Source organism: Sprattus sprattus (assembly GCF_963457725.1).
Source record: "Sprattus sprattus genome assembly, chromosome: 15".
NCBI lineage: Eukaryota > Metazoa > Chordata > Actinopteri > Clupeiformes > Clupeidae > Sprattus > Sprattus sprattus.
The window spans coordinates 7,046,876-7,070,139 of NC_137913.1; the positions used below are offsets into that span (position 1 = coordinate 7,046,876).

Genomic DNA, 23,264 nt, shown 5'->3' on the forward strand with positions numbered 1-23,264 from the left:
GCAGGAACTCTGGCCTTCTACAGCATCTCTGACACAATGACCCTCCTGCACAGAGTCCAGACCACATTCACTCACACACTCTACCCTGGGTTTTGGATTTTGAATTCTGGAACATCAGTGAAGCTGTTGTGACTGAGATGTAAAGATGCTAAATCCAGACTACATTCACCCAGCCTCTCTACCCTGGGTTAAGTGTTAGACATTAGATCACCAGTGAAGCTGTTGTGACTCTGGGGTGGAGCGCTGGGGTGACCCCACGTATTGGCAGGTGTACCGCACTGGTGTGGTGGTGGTCTGGGAAGAAAGCAATGCTCTGCAGATGACATCTGAGGCCAAACTTAGAATGAATTAACAACCCATGATGAATAAAGTGCAAATAAAATCAGAAAGAAGCCATTTGTTAAATTACCTTTTTTGTATTAGATTAACTTGATTACAGTTTCTCTTCACATACTGTATATCACTGGCTGCACCTTATGCTAAGTAGATTCCAGTAATGGGCAGTGAGTAACTTTACCTGTTTTGGAACAATGGATCAATAAAGACCTCTCTTTGAGTACAAAAAAAAAAGATATATTTTTTTTGGTAATTACATGGAAATTATTTTACTGTATTCAACGTTCTTTACAAATTAGTTGCAAAATGTTCTGTTTCCGTTTATTTTACTACAGTTCATTGAGAAATTAAAACTTCTGAAATTGTATACCCGTGTTGTGTCGTCAAATCTTCACACACACACACACGCACACACACACACACACACACCTAATCCATGTCCAAGAATAGGCCCTCTCCTGTCCCACAGTCTAACACATCTGGCCTAGAAGTGGTGTAACCACCCAATCAGGGCCACATCAGGGCCAAGTCTGCCTCAGATACAGCTGCCATCTGAAACGGTTGCAGATTATTCGGATCAAAAAATAGTACAATATCTGCGTCATATGACATCATACAGGAAGTGTAACATACTTTCAGGCATTGGTAGGGGTAACGAGGCCTAATTTTTAGCCTTATAATCTAACCCTAACCCTATCCCTAACCCTTAAAAATCCTAAGAAAAAGTAGATTTTTTTTTTTTTTATCCGCTATATCCGCAACCATCTGAAACGCTCAGGTGTAAGAAAGCAGAGAAACCCCCTTATACTTTAGAATACTTAAAAAGATGAGTGGCTGAAGCAAGGAAGTGAACCAAACTATCAAAGCTCCTTAAGAATAAAGCTTCATGACCCCTTCATGAAATAAACCAGCACACAGTGGCGGTAAAATAAGCAGATAACTTTATTAAAGTAACAGTATGCAACAATTATACTTCAGGATAAGGGGTAGGATAAGCAGTTTTACCTTTAAATAACAGCTTGAAAAAAATTGGGGTGCTACAATAACTTTTAATATGGAGAATCGCCTCCGTGCCATTGCCATACCTGGGTACATATAACTGCTAAATGTAGAATTGCCTTACGCCGCCCGGCTTTCTACCGTCTGCCGAACTAGTAAGTAGCTTATTTGCCGTCTGACAAGGATCAGAGCCAGGGGGACGAAGAAGGAGATCATGAAGACAGACTTGTACCAGAGGCCAGGACACCAGGAAGCTCTCGCACTGCATGGCACGTCCCACCACCAGCTACTGTGGCGCCATGAGGAGGTGGGCGTTGAGGGAGACACTGGCCAGAGCGGGGGTGGGCGGGGTGGATCTGGGGGATGTGAGGGTGAGGGGGTTGTGGTATGCAGTGAGCAGGTTGCAGCAGCTGGTGGGGGGATGCAGGAATAGGTGTGTGAATCAGCGCACTGTTTTAGTGGGAGCGTGAATATCCATGCGGAAGTGCAGGTAGTCAGTAGTGCAGTGTGTGACCCCTTCGATTTCCTCCCCAAAAGAGTCTGCAGCCTCAAAGCAATCCCGAGGGCATACTCTGCCTCAGGAGGCCACTTCCTGAAGGAGCGTGAGGTGGTTGGTTGACTGCTCACTTTTAGAGTATATTTAGGTTGTAAGAAAACAAGATTGTGATCGGATTTCCCTAAGGGAGGAAGTGGTGTGGCTTTGTATGCATCCCTCATGTTAGCATTCATTAGGTCAATTGTCCTGTTCTTCCTTGTTGGGCAAGACACAAACTGGTGAAAAGCAGGTAGAGTTGAGTCCAGAGTAACATGATTAAAGTCTACCAAAATTGCAAATGAAGGCCTCAGAATGTTGAGTTTGGAGCCCAGCGATAGTAGATGTAGATGGTGTCACAGGCGATTTCGATCATAGCTCGTAGAGGGATGTAAACGCAAACAACAATACCGTGCGAGAATTCCCTGGGCATGCAATACGGACGTAGGCTCACGGCTAACACTTTGATGTATGGGCAACAAATGGTCTCTTTTACAGTCACATGCCTTGCCCCACCACCTAATGTTAACATAAAGAGCAAGCCCCCTACCTTTCCGTTTGCAACTTAGCTTAAGATCTCTGTCTGCTCTCACCGCAGTGGGCCATCAGAGACACAAACACACACATATTTCCCCGCCTCCATCTGAACTTGAAAGACTGGCGCTAAATGACTTCTAGGAAGCCACTCCTCAGCACACCATGTTCTGGTGAAAACGAAACTTAAGTAGCACTTAGTTGAAATGCAAAAAAGTCTTTAATTCAGTCATTGTTTACTCCATTCAATATTTTTCAGAGCTGTGGTATAATGTTGTTATCAGTGATCTGTACAGTAGTCTAGATCTGCCAGCCTGAATTGATAGTTTTTGTGTCCACCCACGGATCCAACGGTATTTTCCTTATGCAAGAATGTTCTCACTGAAGAAATGTCACCCTATCACACTCATTATTATTTCTCCACGTTTTTCAGACATTTTGTGGATATTTTATTTTATAAGTTAGAGTATTTTAATGTGTGTGTGTGTGTGTGTGTGTGTGTGTGAACGAAACCCCACGAAACAAACACAGAGTTGATCAGCCTGTCTGTACATTCAGCATCTCTGCTCTTTTGTTTCTCTACTGCTGTGATTCAGGAAGAGCAGGTTTGAAAGAATTTCGGCCTGCCAGATTAAACACATTATTTTGTAAGGACAAATATTTCCCCGCCTCCATCTGAGCTTGAAAGACTGACGCAAAATTACTAGGAAGCCACTCCTCAGCACATCATGTTCTGGTGAAAAAGAGACTTACGTAAGTATCACTTGGCAGGTCTTTATCTCAGTGTGCTGGTGCTTGTGAGAGGAAGCGAACAAAATGGCAGAGGCAATTTTAAAGAAGGAAGAGGACCCCTTCACATGTCCGGTCTGTCTAGATCTGCTGAAGGATCCAGTGACTATTCCCTGTGGACATAATTTCTGCATGAGGTGCATTGAGGGCTGCTGGGATCAGGAGGATCAGAGAGGAGTCTACAGCTGCCCCCTGTGCAAACGCACCTTCACTCCCAGACCTACACTCTACAAAAATACTTTGATTGCTGACATGGTGGAGACATTTATGAAGACCAGAATCCAAGCTTCTCCTATTACTCCCTCTAATGTTGGACCTGGAGATGTGGAGTGTGACGTCTGCACTGGGAGAAAACTCAAAGCCATCAAATCCTGTCTGGATTGTCTGTTGTCTTACTGTGAAACTCACTTCAAAGCTCACAATGACCTGAATCCTGGAAGAAAACACTCAGTGATTGATGCCACAGGCCAGCTACAGGACAGGATCTGCTCTCGTCATAAGAAGGTTTTTGAAATATTTTGTCGAACCGATCAGAGTTGTATCTGCTATCTGTGCACGATGGACGAACATAAAGGCCATGACACAGTCACTGCTGCAGCAGAACGGACAGACAAACAGGTCAGTACTGGAGCTACATGTGTGTCCAACATTTCTATTAGGGCTCTTATACGTACTTACTGTGAATGTAATACTATAATTACAAGAATACTATCTCAATAGTCTTTAAGTCTGGCCGTTTCTGCAATTACATTGCCCGTTTGAGAAAGAATCGGGGAAATGATTATCAGATGCAAGATCCAGTGTTAAGAAAAAAACGGTTCTGTTTTTGCTGTTTAATACCAGTGTTCCTGTAACAGGGAGTGGCATTGTAGATTACAGACTACACCACCCAGTTTAAAGAGGCAGTGTAGATCAGACACCACCCAGTTTAAAGACCTGGGACTCTATGTTCACAGACAGGGTTGATCCGACTTCATCACCCAGTTTAAAGAGGCAGTGTAGATCCGGCTCCACTTCCATTCTAAACAAGCTGGGACTCTATGTGTAAAGGTTCTTGGTTTGTTGGGAGCACACAACAGAATCATCCAGAGAGTTGCAATAAAAAAATATCATATTAATTACACACTTTGCTTTTTAAAACAGAAGGTACGCCCAGTGGTGTAGTGGTCCTTGGAGAAGTGGGTATACTCTTATTTATTTTTAAGCAGCCCATACAGCACAGGATAAACACCCTGTTTTGAGAAGTGGGTATACTCAATGCTGACTGAAAAATAAGTGGGTGCGTATACCCTGGACTACACCACTGGGTACACCATCACACAGATCTATCCAAAGTCCATGTGCAACAGTCCGTGGCCAAGGCGAATGGAGCACCATTCACTGTAGAATTCTTGTAGAGTCTGTCAGCATTCACTACACCGCATTGCAGCCGCTCTATGTTGGTTGCATGCACAGAGAGAGAGAGAGAGAGAGAGAGAGAAACGCCAGTACCTCCAAAAGTAGCAAATGGTTCAATGGCAGCCTACAGACACAGAAGCAGGGGTGGAGGGGGGGAGCAGACTTCAGTGCAGCAGTGAAGCAGCCAGCAAACTTAGAACGCACTCTAACGAATCCTAAGGGATGTCCAGCACCTCATAGACGGTTTGCTGTTCATTTAAAAAAGGTGCCAATCATAGCGGTAATTACCAGCACCTGTTACCCTGCAGTCAGCCACTGGCTAGTTGCACAGTCAAGGGGGCCCGGCAGAAGGTTCCAAAAATTAGGGGTCCTAATTAAATACACAGCAACACAAACATACAAGCAAAATAAAACACTCCTATTGAAGCAACAAAACGTGACTTAAATGTACTTTTTTTGCTTACGAATGTTCAGTTGTCATGTGTGATGTTTGATCATTATTGTTTAAAACAATCCACCAATAATGAAAAGCGTCTGTTTCTTTTTTTTTTAAACAGAGGCAGTTTGGGAAGACCCAGAGGAGAATCAAGCAGAGAATCCAGGAGAGAGAGAAGGAGCTGCAGGAGCTGAGGAAGGCTGTGGAGACTCTCAAGGTGAGTACGGACCAGAGGAGAGGAGGACAACAGCTGGCTGCTGGAGGAGCCATTTCAGGCTCAATCAGGGCTCTCCTCCAGTCAGCCAGACAGGAGTCTGAAATGCTGAGCCACTTTTCAGCTCCTCTGAGTCACACTGTAGCTACCAGGCTGTGTGGAGGAGCTGAGTGAGTGGGCTGCTTTAGATGGACCCCTCCTCTTTGTTTGTCTCCTAACAGAGCTCTGCACAGACAGCAGTGGAGGACAGTGAGAGGATCTTTACCGAGATGATCCGCTCCATTGAAAGAAGGTGCTCTGAGGTGAAAGAGCTGATCAGAGCTCAGGAAAAGGCTGAGGTGAGTCAGGCTGAAGGACTCCTGGAGCAACTGGAGCAGGAGATTGCTGAGCTGAAGAGGAGAGATGCTGAGCTGGAGCAGCTTTCACACACAGAGGATGACATCCATTTCCTCAAGGTAATTGTTAATGATGGATTGTAAGGGCACAAAATGATTGAGGACACTGATTTATGTTTAATATAATTTCATTAGGTTGAAATTTTAATTCAATTTAGATATTGTTGAATTTTCTTCAAGGATCTCTACGTATCCAGATTAATCCTTTTTCTTCTGATCATAATAAAGTTTATATCACTTTGAACAGATACCTTAACCCATGCTGTTTCAGTGACTGTAAAGAATGTTTTTTATTTATCACTCAAAACATTGTACCATGATGATGACAATTTTATTCTTCAGAAAACTGCTCAAAATCATTATGGCAATTATAAGGACGGGTTAGGTCACATGGTAGGAAGAACACAGGCGGGGCTTGAGTGATGTCACTTCCTGTGGTTAATTGATAAAAGCATATCTGCCCTGACATCATCGCTCACAGTTTGCTTGGAGGCACCACATGGGCTGACCCTTGCCTGGCAGGGAGTGCTCACACACACACACACACACACACACACACACACACACACACACACACATTCACACACACTCATCCACTCAAGGTAGGATCCACTGTCATGAATTTACATCATGGAGGGATAGTGTGTAGTACGTAGGCTTTGCTTTAGTTTCCTTCATGGGGAAGGACACAGCTAACATCTCACTAACCTCTTGACAACGCATCATAGCTGCCAAGACTGCCCTTCATAACACAATCGTTTGGAAGCCCCATCCAGATGCTGCACACACACATCCAGATGCTGCACACACACATCCAGATGCTGCACACACACATCAAAGGATGATATCCAGGTTAGGCTTAGGCTGCACCCAGATACTCATGATGTTACCTTAAATTAAATTCAATTACATTACATTATATTTAATAAGTACAGAGTTCACATCTCAATCTCAAACATCAGAGGATAATATGTAACTTAAGAGTCTTCTGTGCACTGTAATGGTTTAAGCTATTAGTTAACAAAAAATGTCCACATCAACTGTATCAACTTAATTTACTTAAATCAACTTTAATTTTACATTTACACTTACAACTTACTTATATGTGGGTGCTTTATTTTCAGAATGTAACTATTCTTTCTCTCTCTTTCTCTATCTCTGTCATCGTTTCCTCCTCTCTCTCTCTCTATCTCTGTGTGTCTTTATTTAGACTTTCCATTCAGTCAGTGAGACACCTGAGTCTAAAGACTTATTCTGCATCTCTGTGAAGCAAGGCCTCTCTTTTGTGGCTGTGAAGAAATCTGTCTCCTCACTAAAGAGGCAGCTAGAGAATTTCTGCAAGGAGGAAGTCATGAAGATATCTGCAGCAGGTTAATCACATTACTCACATATGTTTACATGTAATGACTAACTATACTTTCCCTCTGGATTGTCCTAATAAGCTAAATGTGATGGTGAACTTCAGGAACCTGTATTTCTCAATGTCACATATTTGTAACATATCCTTTGTATGTCAGTGATACTCTACATGTGTCTTCATGTTTACTTGTCTTTAAGAGGGTCTTTAAGATTGAAGAAGATGGAGACTCATAATGTCCCTCAACAAGAGAACACGAATGTACTGCCATCATAAAAACAGAAGGTTGATGCAATGTTGACATTTACAACAGTCAGTGTTGTTTCTAATATGATTCTTTCTCTCTCAATAGTAACTAAAGTCCAGGCTGTTTTGCCTCCTGAACCTATAACCAGAGAGGATTTCCTACAATGTGAGTTTGACACAAACACATTTCATACAGTTTACTTAAATCCAAATCACAAGTCAAGTTTCAGTAGTAATCACATGGTCCTACATTCTAAAGTTCAACATTTCTTTATGGCTGTTATAGTTCATGGGTAGAGGGAACAGTGTCTTTTCCAGTGTCGTTTTCCGTTTTCCTAAAATTGAGTTCTAAGCGTAAGTTCGGAAGGAGATGTCACGAATTTGCCACACCCCTCTCAATCAATCACCCACAATTAATTTAAACTCAGTCCTCCTCATCAGCACACACACACACACACACGCAAGCACGCACACACAGACACACAGACGCAAACACATTTAAACTCAGTTTTCCTCATCACACACACACACACACACATACACACACTTCATATGAAGTCAGTTCTCCTCATCAGCTGCAGCACTTGCTTTGGCGCTCGCTCTCATGAACTTCCAAACACTAGGAATCTAAACTGGCATTGATATCCAGCTACAAATATGCACTTGTGCTATGTATGTGGGAAACTATCAGATCAACGAGTCACAACACACACACACACACACACACACACACACACACACACACACACACACACACACACACACACACACACAAACACACAAACACACACACACACACACAAACCAACAGGACACATATAAATACCTACATTTGTCCTGTCTTCTCCTCCATCAGACTCCTGTCACTTCACACTGGATCCAAACACAGCTAAAATAAACCTCCATCTGTCTGAGGGGAACAAGAGGGTGGAATGTAGTAATGAGGTCCAGTCATATCCTGGTCATCCAGAGAGATTTGCTGAATGGAGTCAGGTGATGTGTAGAGAGGGTGTGTCTGGACGCTGCTACTGGGAGGTTGAGTGGAGTGGGAAGGTTTATATATCACTCTCATATAAAAGCATCAGCAGAAGAGGAGTGGGTAATGAGTGTGTGTTTGGACGTAATGATCATTCCTGGAGTCTGGCGCTCTCCCCCAGCAGCTCCTCTTTCTGGCACAATCATAAAGAGACTAAACTCCATCTAGTGTCCAGCTCCAGAATAGGAGTGTATGTGGATCACAGGGCAGGAACTCTGGCCTTCTACAGCATCTCTGACACAATGACCCTCCTGCACAGAGTCCAGATCACATTCACTCACACACTCTACCCTGGGTTTACGTTTTTCACTTATGGGTCATCAGTGAAGCTGTTGTGAGTGAGATGTATAGATGCTGAATCCAGACTACATTCACCCAGCCTCTCTACCCTGGGTTAAGTGTTAGACATTAATCACCAGTGAAGCTGTTGTGACTCTGGGGTGGAGCGCTGGGGTGACCCCACGTATTGGCAGGTGTACCGCCCTGGTGTGGTGGTGGTCTGGGAAGAAAGCAATGCTCTGCAGATGACATCTGAGGCCAAACTTAGAATTTATTTACAACTCATGATGAATAAAATGCAAATAAAAACAGACAGAAGCAATTTGTTAGTAATTAACTCAAGTCATCACAGCTCAAACCCAACTAACACACAATTCCCCAGGAGTCAAAAGTGGTCACAGACAATCAGAACCTCAGGATAGGTAGTTCACTTGTGTTGGAACAATCACAAAGTACAACGTTTATATTTTTCATTGGGTTATATAAACATCTGAATGGGAAAAATGTCACTGTATTCCACGTTCCTTACGTATCAGTTGCATATTTCTTATAGGTTTCAGCTTTCTTAATTTTCAATTTACAACCCTAAATTTAGATGATGATAAAATGCAAATAAAAACAGAATGAAGTCATTACTTTGGTGTAGATTACCTTCAGTGAAGCTGCTGTGACTGATATCTCGATGCTGTTACCTCTAGACCTCTGCTGTAACAAATGCATCACCACAGCAGAAAAATGTCATTGTGTGTGAATCATTGTGGTTTTGATGAGCTACGTGTTTGGTTTTATGACAAATGTGTTTCTGTGTTTCTTTATTAATACCGTTATAATAAGACCGGTATGTTTTAAAAATGTTCTGGTGCAAAATGGTGAATAAAAAGTTATAAACTGGCATTCAATGTGCACTAATGTACTCTTTTTCTGGCTGTGCTTGTGTTTGTTTGTGTGTATGTGTGTGTGTGGGGGGGGGGGGGGGGGGGGGGGGGGGGGGGTATATAAAGTTAACATTGAAGTTCATCTAATCCAGCACTGGGTCAGCCCTTATCCCCCCTCTCTCAAACACACACACACACAAACACACACACACACAGTCTCTCTCTCTCTCTCTCTCTCTCTCACACACACACAAACTCTACATCATTCCTCTCGCCCCCATCTCTCTTAGCTCTTTTGTGCACATTCCCCACGCAATGAACAAAATCATAGTGTGAACACACTTGCTGGAACATTAAGACAGCCAATATACTCAGAGCTACATATTTTTGACAATGCGACTTGGCTATTCAGACTATTTGGATTGATATCAAAAAGTCTATGGGTCCGGCTACAGGCACCCAAGACCCACGAGCCAGGTGCGACCACACCTGTTGCACCCCCTATAGTTACGCCCCTGGCTGGAACACTCTATAGAAGGACACCAAGACCATGTGATAGAATCATATGCAACAGAGAGTCAGGGAGCGGGTATGAAGAGGGATAATGCAATCATTTCTGAGACAAGCATTTGTGACTGAGTGTGTTTGTGAAGGATGCTGAGATGGAGTAGCTTTCACACACAGAGAATCACACTACAGGTGATTTGAAAAGCACTTGAAATTGCTGAGTGTCACTATGTTCAATACGGCTCCCCCTCCCCGCAGACAATTTCAACTTTTATGGCACATGGGTCAAACTCAAGGCCCGCAGCAGGGCCAGATACGGCCTGCCAAGCGATTTCATCCGGCCCGCCGGCTCCATGGAATGTTGCAAAAATGTTCCATTGATTTGAATAGGCCACGTTGTCATTTCATTTTTCCCGCCAGATATCATGTAATGTCTCTGCCGCGGCACGCACCACTAATACTGCAAGTCCCACAGGGCACTGCCACCGCGTACAACATTTTAGGCCCGCAAGTACAAGCCCATGCCCAACTGTCTGCAGCCGCATCACCTGAAGTCAAAGTCAAGCTTGCAGCCTGTCCCCCCCCCCCCCCCCCCCCCCCCCCCCCAAAAAAAATGGCAGAATGTATGTTTACCGATGTAAAGGGCAAAACCTGGTCGTCTTGTGTGCGGAGCCGACGTGGCTGTAATGAAATAATATAATTGAAGACGGCACTATGACACGAAACACCAAGAAAAATACAAACATCTGGATATGACACAGAAGCTACAGAAGGAAGAGGATTTGAAAAGATCGCTGGTGTCACAGCAGACTGTATAAAGCCAAATCACAAACTGAGGCTGCTGTGCCCTGATAAAACGCAATCATTTTTAAATATGAACCTGAGCAGAAACACTGTTGCTGATTGTATCTGGCCTTGAAACGATTTACAACAACAGCTGATGGGAAAGGGAAAATATTTCAGTACATACTCCCTTGCTGTGGATGAGAGCGGCGTCACATCTGATAATGCCCAGCTGTTAATCTTCATCAGTTGAGTTGACTCAACTCTGTGGTTAATAGATGAACCCTTGGTATTTAAATCAATGCACAACTACAGTTTTGAATTTTGGCCCTCTGATTATCCATTATCATCTCCCGTCTCTTTTTTTATATATGATTTGAAATGTCCACTAGATAGCAAAATTCTTGTTGCAAGCTGAGCTTTAACAGTTTCCATTGCATTTCTGTTGCGGCTATACATTTTTGTAAAGAGACAGTAAACCGCTTTCTGGCGGTTTCTTTATATCCTAAATAGTGGGAATGAATTACAGTATTCTCTACCAGTCAGCCTTTTTGAAAAATAACTTTGTTTTTGACATAGAGTCCTTGTCGTATGACGATGTTTGGACGAGCACGCCCACCCAACAAGGAAGTCGTTTCAAAGTTCCGATTTCAGGCGAAACGAAACTAGCCTACGTGACACCTGTAAAGCGTTACACAGCACAAACAAAGAATGGCTGAAGCGGCTCCAAGTAACCAGGACCTTTTTACATGCCCGGTTTGCCTTGATATACTGAATTATCCAGTAACTATTGTCTGTGGACACACTTACTGTATGGGCTGCATTACGAGCTGCTGGGATCGGGAAGACCAGAAGGGAGTCTACAGCTGCCCCCAGTGCAGACAGACGTTCACCCCAAGACCCGTTTTAAACAAAAATAATATTTTTGCTGAACTTGTGGAACAGATTAGGAAGACCAGAATCCACGCTGCTGCTCCTGTTCGATGTACTGCTGGACCTGGAGATGTGGAGTGTGACGTCTGCACTGGAACAAAACTCAGAGCCGTGAAGTCCTGTCTGGAATGTCTGGTTTCATACTGTGAAACTCACTACAAAGTTCACAATGACATACACCCTGGGCGCAAACACAAGGTGACTGAAGCCACAGGCCAGCTACAGGAGAGGATCTGCACCCAACATGAGAAGCCTCTGGAGATATTTTGTCGTACGGACCAAAGGTGTGTTTGTTGGCTCTGTCTGGTGGATGAACACAAAGGCCATGACACTGTGTCAGCCTCTGCAGGGAGGAGAGAAAAACAGGTAAGGACAGGAGTTATCTAAGTGATATTGGACTTGTGTGGTAGGACATGTCTATTGGGTTTCCAACTGGAAGACAGGCTATAGACTCATCCTCTTTAGGTTATTATAGAGTAGGGCAGAGAGAGAATGACAATGTAATCTCCTGTTACATACAGAACTGTATATCAATAGTAAATAAACATAAAAGCCTTAACTACGATTTATTGAATTATTTTAGCAGGAATTTTGCAATACTTCTCTTATTTTACAGTATTTTATATGAAGATTGGCAGATTTACTGCATGTATGGTTCACTGTTTTGCTCCACAAAGACAAAACATATTTTGTGGTTTTCTGAAGCCTTGTAATGAAACAGCGTCTCACCAATGAGCTATTCAGAAACACTACAGACCACCTCTCAGTCAGCCTCAGTAGCTTAAACAGCTTGTTCTTTCAGGAATGCTATCAGACAATACTATTATGATGCCACTGTTTGTTGTGAATGTGATGTATTCCTTCAACATAGACATACTTTGGGAAGACCCAGAGTAAAATCCGGCAGAGAATCCATGAGAGAGAGATGGAGCTGAAGGAACTGAGGAAGGTTGTGGAGACTCTCAAGGTGAGTACTGACCAGAGGAGAGGAGGACAACAGCTGGCTGCTGGAGGAGCCATTTCAGGCTCAATCAGGGCTCTCCTCCAGTCAGCCAGACAGGAGTCTGTAATGCTGATCCACTTTCCAGCTCCTCTGAGCCACACTGTGGGTACCAGGCTGTGTGGAGAAGCTGAGTGAGTGGGCTGCTTTTGATGGACCCCTCTTTGTGTGTCTAACAGAGCTCCGCACAGACAGCAGTGGAGGACAGTGAGGGGATCTTTACTGAGATGATCTGCTCCATTGAGAGAAGGCGCTCTGAGGTAAAAGAGCTGATCAGAGCTCAGGAGAAGGCTGAGGTGAGTCGGACTGAAGGACTCCTGAAGCGACTGGAGCAGGAGATTGCTGAGCTGAAGAGGAGAGATGCTGAGCTGGAGGAGCTTTCACACACAGAGGATGACATCCATTTCCTCAAGGTAACTGTTGATGATGGATTATTAGCGCACAGAATGTTTGAGGGCACTGATTTATGTTGAATATATTCCTAGGTGGAAATTTTAATTCAATTTAGATAAAGTTGAATTTTCTTCAAAGATCTCTGCATATCCAGATTTATCCTTTTTCTTCCGATCATAACAAAGATTATAGTACTTTGAACAGATACCTGATGCCGTTTCAGTGGCTGTTAAGAATTTTTTTGTATTTATCATACAAAACATTTTAACATGATGAAGACAATTTCGTTCTTCAGAAAATACTCAAAACCATTATGGAAATTGTAAGGGCAGGTTAGGTCACAGCTAACATCAGACTAACCATTAGACAACGCCTCTTAGCTGCCTAGACTCTTCTTGGTAACACAATCATTCTGAAGCCACATCCAGATGCTGCACACACACATCAAGGGATGATATCCAGGTTAGGCCTAGGCTGCACCCAGATACTCATAATGTTATATTTAGTTCAATTCAATTCAATTAAGTTCAATTCAGTTCAATTCAATTCAATTCAATTCAGTTCAGTTTAATTCAATCAGTTCAGAATTCACATCTCAATCTCAAACATAATATTGCGATAATATCTAACTTAAGAGTCTCGTGTGCACTGTAATGGTTGAAGCTATTAGTTACAGTTAAGAAAAAAGGTTTCCAGATCTACTGTATCAATTTACAGAATTACTATTACTTAATTTACAGAACAACTTACTTATACGTCGATGCTTTATTTTGAGAATTTATCTATTCTCTCTTTCTCTTTCTCTCTTACTCTCTCTCTCTCTCTCTCTCTTTCTCTCTCTCTCTCTCTATCTCTGTAATCTCTTCCTCCTCTTTTTCTCTATCTCTGTGTTTCTTTATTTAGACTTTCCAGTCAGTAAGTGAGACACCTGGGTCTAAAGAATTATCCTGCATCTCTGTGAACCAAGATGTCTCTTTTGATTCTGTGAAGAAATCTGTCTCCTCACTAAAGACGCAGCTGGAGAATTTCTGCAGGGAGGAAGTCATAAAGATATCGGCATCAGGTTAATCACATTACTCACATATGTTACTTGTCTTAAAAGGGTCTTTAAGGTTGAAGAAGCTGGAGATTCATAATGTCCCTAAACAAGAGAACACAAATAAACTGCCATCATAAAAACAGAAGGTTGATGCAATGTTGAAATTTACACCCATAAGTGTTGTTTTTTAATATGATTCTTTATCTCTCAATAGTGACTGAAGTCCAGGCTGTTTTGCTTCCTGAACCTACAACTAGAGAGGATTTCCTACAATGTGAGTTTGACACAAACCCATTTTATACAGTTTGCTCTTTTCCAAATCACAAGTCAGTTTCAGTAACAATCACATGTTTAAGCAGTTCAACATTTCTGTATGGCTGTTATAGTTCATGGGTAGAGGAAACAGTATTTTTTCAAGTGTCTTTTACGTTTTCCTAAAATGGCGTTCTAAACGGAAGTTCAGGAGGAGATGCAACGAATTTGCCACACCCCTCAAACATCGGTCACCGACACTTAATTTAAACCCTGTTCTCCTCATCAGCACACACACACACACACACACACACACACACTTCATTTAAACACAGTTCTCCTCATCAGCACTCAGACACACAAACACACACACACACACACACACACACACACACACACACACACACACAAACACACTTCATTTAAACTCAGTTCTCCTCATCAGCACACACACACACACTTAATTTAAACTCAGCTTTCCTCATCAGCTTAAGCACTTGCTTTGGCGCTTCCTCTCAACCCACCACCTGTCTCCCCTTGGTATAGAATGTTGCAGGCACGGATTCTACATGACTCCTGTCAGCATAGTTGACTACTGCGCAATCGCTGCAAGGCGTTTTAGGTCTTGGCCAAAGAGCAGGCCAGACACAAACTTCTGCATGCATCTCTTAGGCACATTTCCAACTTGAAGTCATGAACTGCCAAAAACTAGGACAAACTGGCATTGATATCCTGCTGATATAAAATATGCACCTGTCCTATGTATGTGGGATCTGTAAAGCTATCAGATCAACGAGTCACAAAAAAAACACACACACACACACACACACACACAAATGTAGACAGACATCCATGCAAACGTGTAGAGAAACTCACAGGACAACACACAATGCATAACAGTGTGGTTGGGGTGAGTAGGTGTAGGATGAGGGATTCAGGTAGATGAGGTGGAGAGACAACAACAGCATCCTACAGCGAAGATAGTCTAAACTAGGAGAGGCTGGAAGAGACATTTGTAATTCTCTGTATTTCTCTCGCTTTCTCCCAGTCTCTGTCTCTGTCTCTCACACACACACACCCATACAACCAATCACACCTACAGACTTTCACATTACAAAGACACTGGAACACTTTCAGGCTTCTATATACGAAGGACTCATCTCACACAAAGGAATCAAATGAAACAACCCCAAATACTTACACACACTCAACATCAATCATTCATACAAAGGACTCCCTTCAGACAAACACACAGTGCCTTTTTCACACACACACACACACACACACACACACACACACACACACACACACACACACACACACACACACACACACACACACGCACGCACACCCAAACATAACCATGCTCACTTTTGAACTTTTGAATACAGACACTCACACAAACATGTACAGAAACACACACACAAAAAACTCTCGCGTAACATTCCCTCACAGAAGAATCACAGAAAAATAAATAATTAATCTCATACCCCACACGCAAAGATTCATATAAAATAACAATAACAACCACACACAAACCTAACACACACACCTAACACCAGGGACGTGCACAGGAATTTTGAGGGGCAGTTGCTCTGGCCTGAAAAAAGCCCCCCCCCCCCCCCCCCCCAACAACAGGAACTTTATTAATATAAATAAATAAACCACTACAATACAGCTATCAATCCCCTAACTAAGAACTTTGTTAATGTCTATGCTATAGACTTGGATACAAACCAGAGATTAGCCTGCCTACTAATGAAAGCAAAGAAGAACAACACCCAAAATAGTGATAGGATTTCGAAATGTAACCATTTTGAATGAAATCATTTATGTGATGCATTATTTCCATCATTTATTCTTATTGTTAAAACGAAATGTTATAAACTGACCATCAGCAGACATGTAGCTTAGTTTTCCTACCAAAACATTAGCATGTGATAAAGGGCTGGTTGTCTGGTAGGCAAACTAGCCATCTGATTATTTAGGCTAAACGTGGCAAACTGAGCCTCGATTTACGAAGGTTTTAATTAATTTCATAAAACATGATGATGATTGTTCGTTTGTTATACATTTCTACAACTTTAAACGCACCTTTTCTGACAATGTTAAAGCAGTTTTTTCAGCGACACAGAAGATAACAACCCTGACCTTTTTCTTAAGGGCGAAAATGCAGGCTCAGGTGCCGGTAGCGTGCAGTACCAGAGTAAACATCGGAGGGCGCATGCCCCCCTCCCCCTACTGACTTTCACTCTCGTTGCCCATAGGCTTATCGATTGGAAGTGAAGAAGGCTACTTTATGACATATTTTGGTTGGCGATTTTTTAAAACTAGGTCATGAAATTCTTGGGCAACTAAACGTTTGCCCTCCTCGAGTAAAAGTGCCCCTCTGAGGGAAAAAAAAATAAAATATATATATATTTTTTTTTCCTCGGAGGGGCACTTTTACTCGAGGAGGGCAAACGGGCAGTTGCCCAAGCAACCTTAGCACACTCCTGTGCACGTCCCTGCCTAACACATATTAATACCTAAACTTGTCTTTTCTTCTCCTCCATCAGACTCCTGTCACTTCACACTGGATCCAAACACAGCACACAGAAACATCCATCTGTCTGATGGAGACCGGAGGTTGGAATATAGTAAGGAGGCCCAGTCATATCCTGATCATCCAGAGAGATTTGATGAGTGGTGTCAGGTGCTGTGTAGAGAGGGTGTGTCTGGACGTTGCTACTGGGAGGTTGAGTGGAGTGGGGGTGTTGATATATCAGTCTCATATAAAAGCATCAGCAGGAGAGGAAAGGGTAGTGAGTCTAGGTTTGGAAAAAATTATCAGTCCTGGAGACTGGACCTCTACAGCAGCCGCTCCCTTTTTAGACACAATAATAAAGAGACTAAGCTCCCTCTAGTGGCCAGCTCCAGAATAGGAGTGTATGTGGATCACAGGGCAGGAACTCTGGCCTTCTACAGCATCTCTGACACAATGACCCTCCTGCACAGAGTCCAGACCACATTCACTCACACACTCTACCCTGGGTTTGGTTTTTTTAAAGTTGGATCATCAGTGAAGCTGTTGTGAGATGTACAGATGCTGAATCCATTCTACAGTCACCTAGCCTCTCTACCCTGGGTTTAGGGTGAGACATTAGATCACCGGTGAAGCTGTTGTGACTCTGGGGTGGAGCGCTGGGGTGACCCAATTGTTGTACTAAGTAGATTTCTGGGCCATGAGCACCTTACCTGTTTTGGAACAATGGATCAATAAAGAGCTCTCTTTGAGTACAACAAAAATTATCTGTTTATTTTGGTAAATACATGGAAATTATTTTACTGTATTCAACATTCTTTACAAATGAGTTGCAAAATGTTCTGTTTCCGTTTATTTTCCTACAGTTCATTGAGAAATTTAAACTTCTGAAATTGTATACATGTGTTGTGTCTTCAAATCTTCTCACACACACACCCACACAGCTAAGGCATGTCCAAGAATAGTCCCACAGCCTAACACTCTCGCACACGCACACGCACACGCACACGCACACCTAATCCATTTCCAAGAATAGTCCCTCTCCTGTCCCGCAGTCCTTTACATGTGGACTAGACGTGGTGTAACCACCCAATCTGGGCCACATCAGGGCCAGGTCTGCCTCAGATACAGCTGCCAACTGAAACGCTCTGGTGGAAGAAAGCAGAGAAACCCCTGTATACTTAAGAATACTTTAAACGATGGTGCCCTCTAGTGGCTGAAGCAAGGAAGTGCACCCAACCATTATAGATCCTTGAGAATAAAACTTCATGACCCCTTCATGAAATAAACCAGCACACAGTGGCAGTAAAATATGCAGATAGCTTTATTAAAAGGTGCAGATTGATACTCTGATGTAGATACATGATTATACAATATTGGAATATATTTAAAGAACTGATCAAGGACGTTGGTGGAATCTGACCTTATGTCAGCAGCACTTTTAGATAATGAATTATGTGATGTTGAATAAAAAAACAAGGCTGTTCCAAAAACCTGAACCTATTACTACGTAAAAATATTATAAAATGCTTTCAAAATGAATACATATACTACTCATATAAGGTCTACATTTATTCATTAAGGCATTATTTTGAAATGCATTCAGGAAATTCAGAAGTCCAGTGCTGTTGAGGGCAGGTTGAGCAAGCAGCAGTTGGACAATCAGGGCTTCAGGTGAAGTCTTAGATTGATTCTGTGTTGAGGTGTACTTTCATGACTGACAGTGTAAGCATTGTCTACTTGTTTTAAGTGAATTATTATGAGAACATGCAGGTGCAGACTAGGCTAAGTTTTCTTTTCTCTTTAGGGAACAGTCAGTTTGTGCGACAGTGACCTTCAAGGAAGTCAATGTAGCAGTTCCCTGGACATGAAGAGTGAACCATACCAGCCAAAGTTACACAAATGTTTGCATATTTTAATAAAGTTTGCCTGTTCAACCTAATATCAACTCTTTTTTTTATGGCGGCGGGGGGGGGGGGGGGGGGGGGGGCTGTAGGGCGGGCGGTCAGTGTCCCTACCAAAGCTGAGACCAAACCTACGCCCTTGTGTGGATCACAGGGCAGGAACTCTGGCCTTCTACAGCATCTCTGACAAAATGACCCTCTTGAACAAAGTCCAGACCACATTCACTCACACACTCTACCCTGGGTTTAGGTGTTTGCGTTCTGGGTCATCAGTGAAGCTGTTGTGACTGGGATGTACAGATGCTGAATCCAGACTACATTCACCCAGCCTCTCTACCCTGGGTTTAGGGTTAGACATTAGATCACCAGTGAAGCTGTTGTGACTCTGGGGTGACTAAAGTGCAAATAAAACAGAAAGAAGCAATTTGTTTAATTACCTTTTTTTGTATTAGATTACCTTGATTACAGTTTTTCTTGAAAGCTTACACACTATAACTTGGCCTGATAAGCATCCCAAACCATGCCGAAATCTACCAAAAGACAGACTGATTTCCCAACACTATAAACAGTATTCCCTTTTTTTACACATGATTCAGATCTGTTGAACTTTTTGTGCAAAGCTCTACACACAAATCCCTTCCTATATCACTGGCTGCACCTTGTGCTACGTAGATTACAGTAATGGGCCATGGGGCACCTTATTTGTTTGGAACAATGGATCCATTAAGACCTCTCTTTGAGTACAAACTTTTTTTTTTTCTTTTTTGGTAAATACATGGAAATGATTTAACTGTATTTAACGTTCTTTACAAATTATTTGCATAATTTTCTGTTTCCGTAAATTTAATTAAAACTTCTAAAATGTTATACATTTGTTGTCTCTTCAAATTGTGTTCATCCTGATTAACCCATCTCATAGTTTGTCTAAACTTAGCAAGCTAACTCACTTGGGTTAGTTACACACACATACACACACATACATACATACATACACACACACACACACCTAAGACATGTCCAAGTATAGGCCCACTCCTGTCCCAGAGTCTTACACACAGACATCCAAGACCACATGTCCACATGTCCAAGAAAAGTCCCACAGCCTAAGACACGCACGCGCACACACACACACACACACACACACACACACAAACAAACACACGCACACCTAAGGCATGTTAAAGAATAGGACTCTCCTGTGTCCCACAGTCTAACACATGTGGCGTAGATGTGGTGTAACCACCCAATCTGGGCCACATCAGGGCCAGGTCTGCCTTAGATACAGCTGCCATCTGAAACGCTCTGGTGTTATGAAAGCAGAGAAACCCCCGTATACTTAGAATACTTTAAAAGATGATGCCCTCTAGTGGCTGAAGCAAGGAAGTGCACCAAACTATCATAGCTCCTTGAGAATAAAGCTTCATGACCCCTTCATGAAATAAACCAGCACACAGTGGCGGTAAAATAAGCAGATAGCTTTATTTAAAGGTGCAGATTGATACTCTGATTAGTACTCATGATTATACAATATTGGAATATATTTAATGAACTGATCAGGTATATCGAAAGCCAAGCACATACTGTAAATACACATGGTTTAAAACAAGACTACATCAAATAATGTTTATTACAAAGAAACCGATTAAATGAAATACAAGCTTATAAAACACTGATCAGTTATGAAGCCACATGTTCTGATTTGTACCCTCTTCTATGTATGGATGCTTTTCATGTAATCACATAAATACACACATACTGTACTCTGCATACCTCTGTGACACACCTGTGACACACCTCTGACCTTTGACCCCAGATGTGTCCCGGATCAGAGATGTATCCATTACAGGAATAGCAGTCATCTGAATTTCACTGACCGTATAACTATAAAGACAGCCGTTACACCTCCATCATCTTGGACAAACACAGCACATCTGCTGGACGGGGTCATGTTCTCCTTCACACACCTGACGCATCTAGACTCAGAACTACTGTTAGTCTATGCATCTGTGTTCCCTCTTTATGTACATCATCAATCAGACGACAGGCAGCTGTGGCCCTTATGGGTCCTGAGAGGCTATTTACATTAGTGATTAGTATGTGAAATATTTGTTCTCTAAACCCCTTTCTGTACATGTTTCTGAATAACAACACCAGTATTGCACTTAATATGATGATGGCCATGTGTGTGTGTGTGTGTGTGTGTGTGTGTGTGTGTGTGTGTGTGTGTGTGTGTGTGTGTGTGTGTGTGTGTGTGTGTGTGTGTGTGTGTGTGTGTGTGTGTGTGTGTGTGTGGCAGCCAAAACAAAGGCTGATCCGGCCCCGGTCTGGACCTTCTCCAGCGGACTTCTGAAGGATCTAGGCCAAATCCACTCCAGGGTTGGGCCCGTTAGGGCACGAGGTGTAGTCTCACTGCACACAGCATTGACAGGTCGGACACGGGCATACTGAGCAGAGCCCATCTGAGACCACGCACAGCTACGGTAAATCAAGGAAAGCCTCACGTGATCGTGACTATAGGAATGCCCAGCAGAGGAAGACACTCCATGGGCCCTCCATCCAGGGGCGGAGTGGCCATCGGGAGCACCGGGATTTTTCCCGGTCGGCCGGTAGGCCAATAATCTCTCGAGAACCAGCCTGCAGGCCGGCCTTCGCAGCCGTCGCATCAAATTTATGAGCGGCCCATTTGAATATACGTCAAATCCTGGTCCCGGGAAAATCTCTAAATTCTCCGAGAGTTACAAAATTACTCAGTCCAACCACAATTTATAGCACTATTTGTCTCTGTACATCACACCTATGGTGTGTGCCAAACTCACTCCCATCAATCCAACCTTCTGATTTTTGTTTAGCCTCCTATATTGATGTAATTCTTTTTATTCAGACGCTCCATTACTTTCATGACCACAAATATAAATTGGCCAGCGATTTAATTTGTTTTTTTTTTTGTTGAATGTAGAATAGTCGGTGCAAAGCATCATGGGAAATGCGTATCGTTCTGCCTTTATCAAGTGAACCTAGGGAGATAAATTAGCGGCTATCAGGGAGAGATAGCAGGTGAAGCGGGCCTGATGGAGGGACATAAGAGAAAGGAGAAAGGAGGGGGCAAAAAGGCCAGACTGAAAAAGAGGCGGATGCTGGAGGAAAGTACATCAAAATGTACAAGAATTACGGATTTATTCAACCAGCCGTCAACTAGGTGCGAGTGAGTTGACATGACACATTGTTGCGAATTAGCATAACATTTGAGCCAATACGGGACGCGATTTGTTCCGTATTTCCATAAGTATATACAAATACACTGTCACTGTCATGTCTGTCACCCACACATCAACTATAAATCTAACAATAATGATCAAAAGCCGCCCGTTTGTTTCTGTAGTTGATATATGGGAGGTGGAGGGGATGCGGGTTGGGCCAGTTGTGGGCACGTTGTGGGCACGTTATGGGCCGGTGGTGGGCCGGTGCAGTCAGAATTGTCCCGGTGGATTTTTGTGTCCCACTCCGCCCCTGCCTCCATCCGTGAGAGCTCTTACTCAGCACTCTTACAGGGAGAAACTCTTTTGCAGATAGGTTTTCTCCTAAAAATTATTGAAAAAAATATTCAAATATTTTAATTAAAAAAGTCAAAGGGTTTCTGTCCTCTACTTTTCGTGTTTGCATATTTGACCAAAAAACAACCAGCTGTTCCCTTTCAAATCTCCACAATGTAGGAGTGACATTTTTATATCTGAAGTGTAGACATCTCATTTCATCTATGCATAAGCAGATGGTCAGACACAGCTCTCATTCCACTGCTGTCCAAACGGAGACTCTGTGATGAGTGAAGAGCCTTAGTCAGACACAGCTCTCATTCCACTGCTGTTCACACCTGATACTCTGTGATGAGTTTAGGTCTGGACATGAAGAGTCTTAGTCAGAGACAGCACTCATTCCTCTGCTGTTCACACCTGAGACTCTGTGATGAGTGAAGAGTCTTATGGTGCGAATCCATGACCGCGACGCGACCCGCTTCCATCGCTTTGAGTGGACGTGTACTGTCGACCAAACGATGCCACAGTCCTACAATTTTCAAACCGTCAGAGACGACACCAAACAATCTCATTGGCCGCTGCCGGGAAAAATCACTCCTCATTTGCATAAGTTTCAACATGTTCGAACTTTATCGGTCGCGTCGCCCCAAACGGTGATCTACGTAACAATGGACTGGCTCCCATTGAAATGCATGGGGTTTAGAAATCGCGTCACTGATAACGGTGTCATGGATTTGCACTGCTAGTCAGACACAGCTATCATTCCACTGCTGTCTAAACCTGAGACTCTGTGATGAGTGAAGAGTCTTAGTCAGACACAGCTCTCATTCCACTGCTGTCCACACCTGATACTCTGTGATGAGTGTAGGTTTGGACATGAAGAGCCTAAGTCAGACACGCAGACGAGCTGAGTGTGCCCCTTCTGTCAGGCTGGACGGTGGTGATGGGTAATTCACTGGACCAAAAATAAACA

General features: G+C 43.0%; 2 protein-coding genes across 2 annotated transcripts; both read left to right on the plus strand.

The window, feature by feature from the left end:
* Positions 1 to 3,217: 3,217 nt before the first annotated feature.
* Positions 3,218 to 17,409, plus strand: LOC308376415 (tripartite motif-containing protein 16-like; the record flags this gene model as incomplete). The annotated part of the gene is made up of 7 exons (XM_080852715.1): positions 3,218 to 3,305; positions 11,501 to 12,015; positions 12,521 to 12,616; positions 12,829 to 13,062; positions 13,946 to 14,105; positions 14,296 to 14,355; positions 16,892 to 17,409. 7 exons carry the CDS (start codon positions 3,218 to 3,220, stop codon positions 17,407 to 17,409), a joined length of 1,671 nt encoding a protein of 556 aa, XP_080708841.1.
* On the plus strand, positions 3,323 to 8,610 carry LOC308375688 (tripartite motif-containing protein 16-like; the record flags this gene model as incomplete). The annotated part of the gene is made up of 5 exons (XM_080851872.1): positions 3,323 to 3,808; positions 5,460 to 5,576; positions 6,904 to 7,003; positions 7,343 to 7,402; positions 8,093 to 8,610. 5 exons carry the CDS (start codon positions 3,323 to 3,325, stop codon positions 8,608 to 8,610), a joined length of 1,281 nt encoding a protein of 426 aa, XP_080707998.1.
* Positions 17,410 to 23,264: the final 5,855 nt, after the last annotated feature.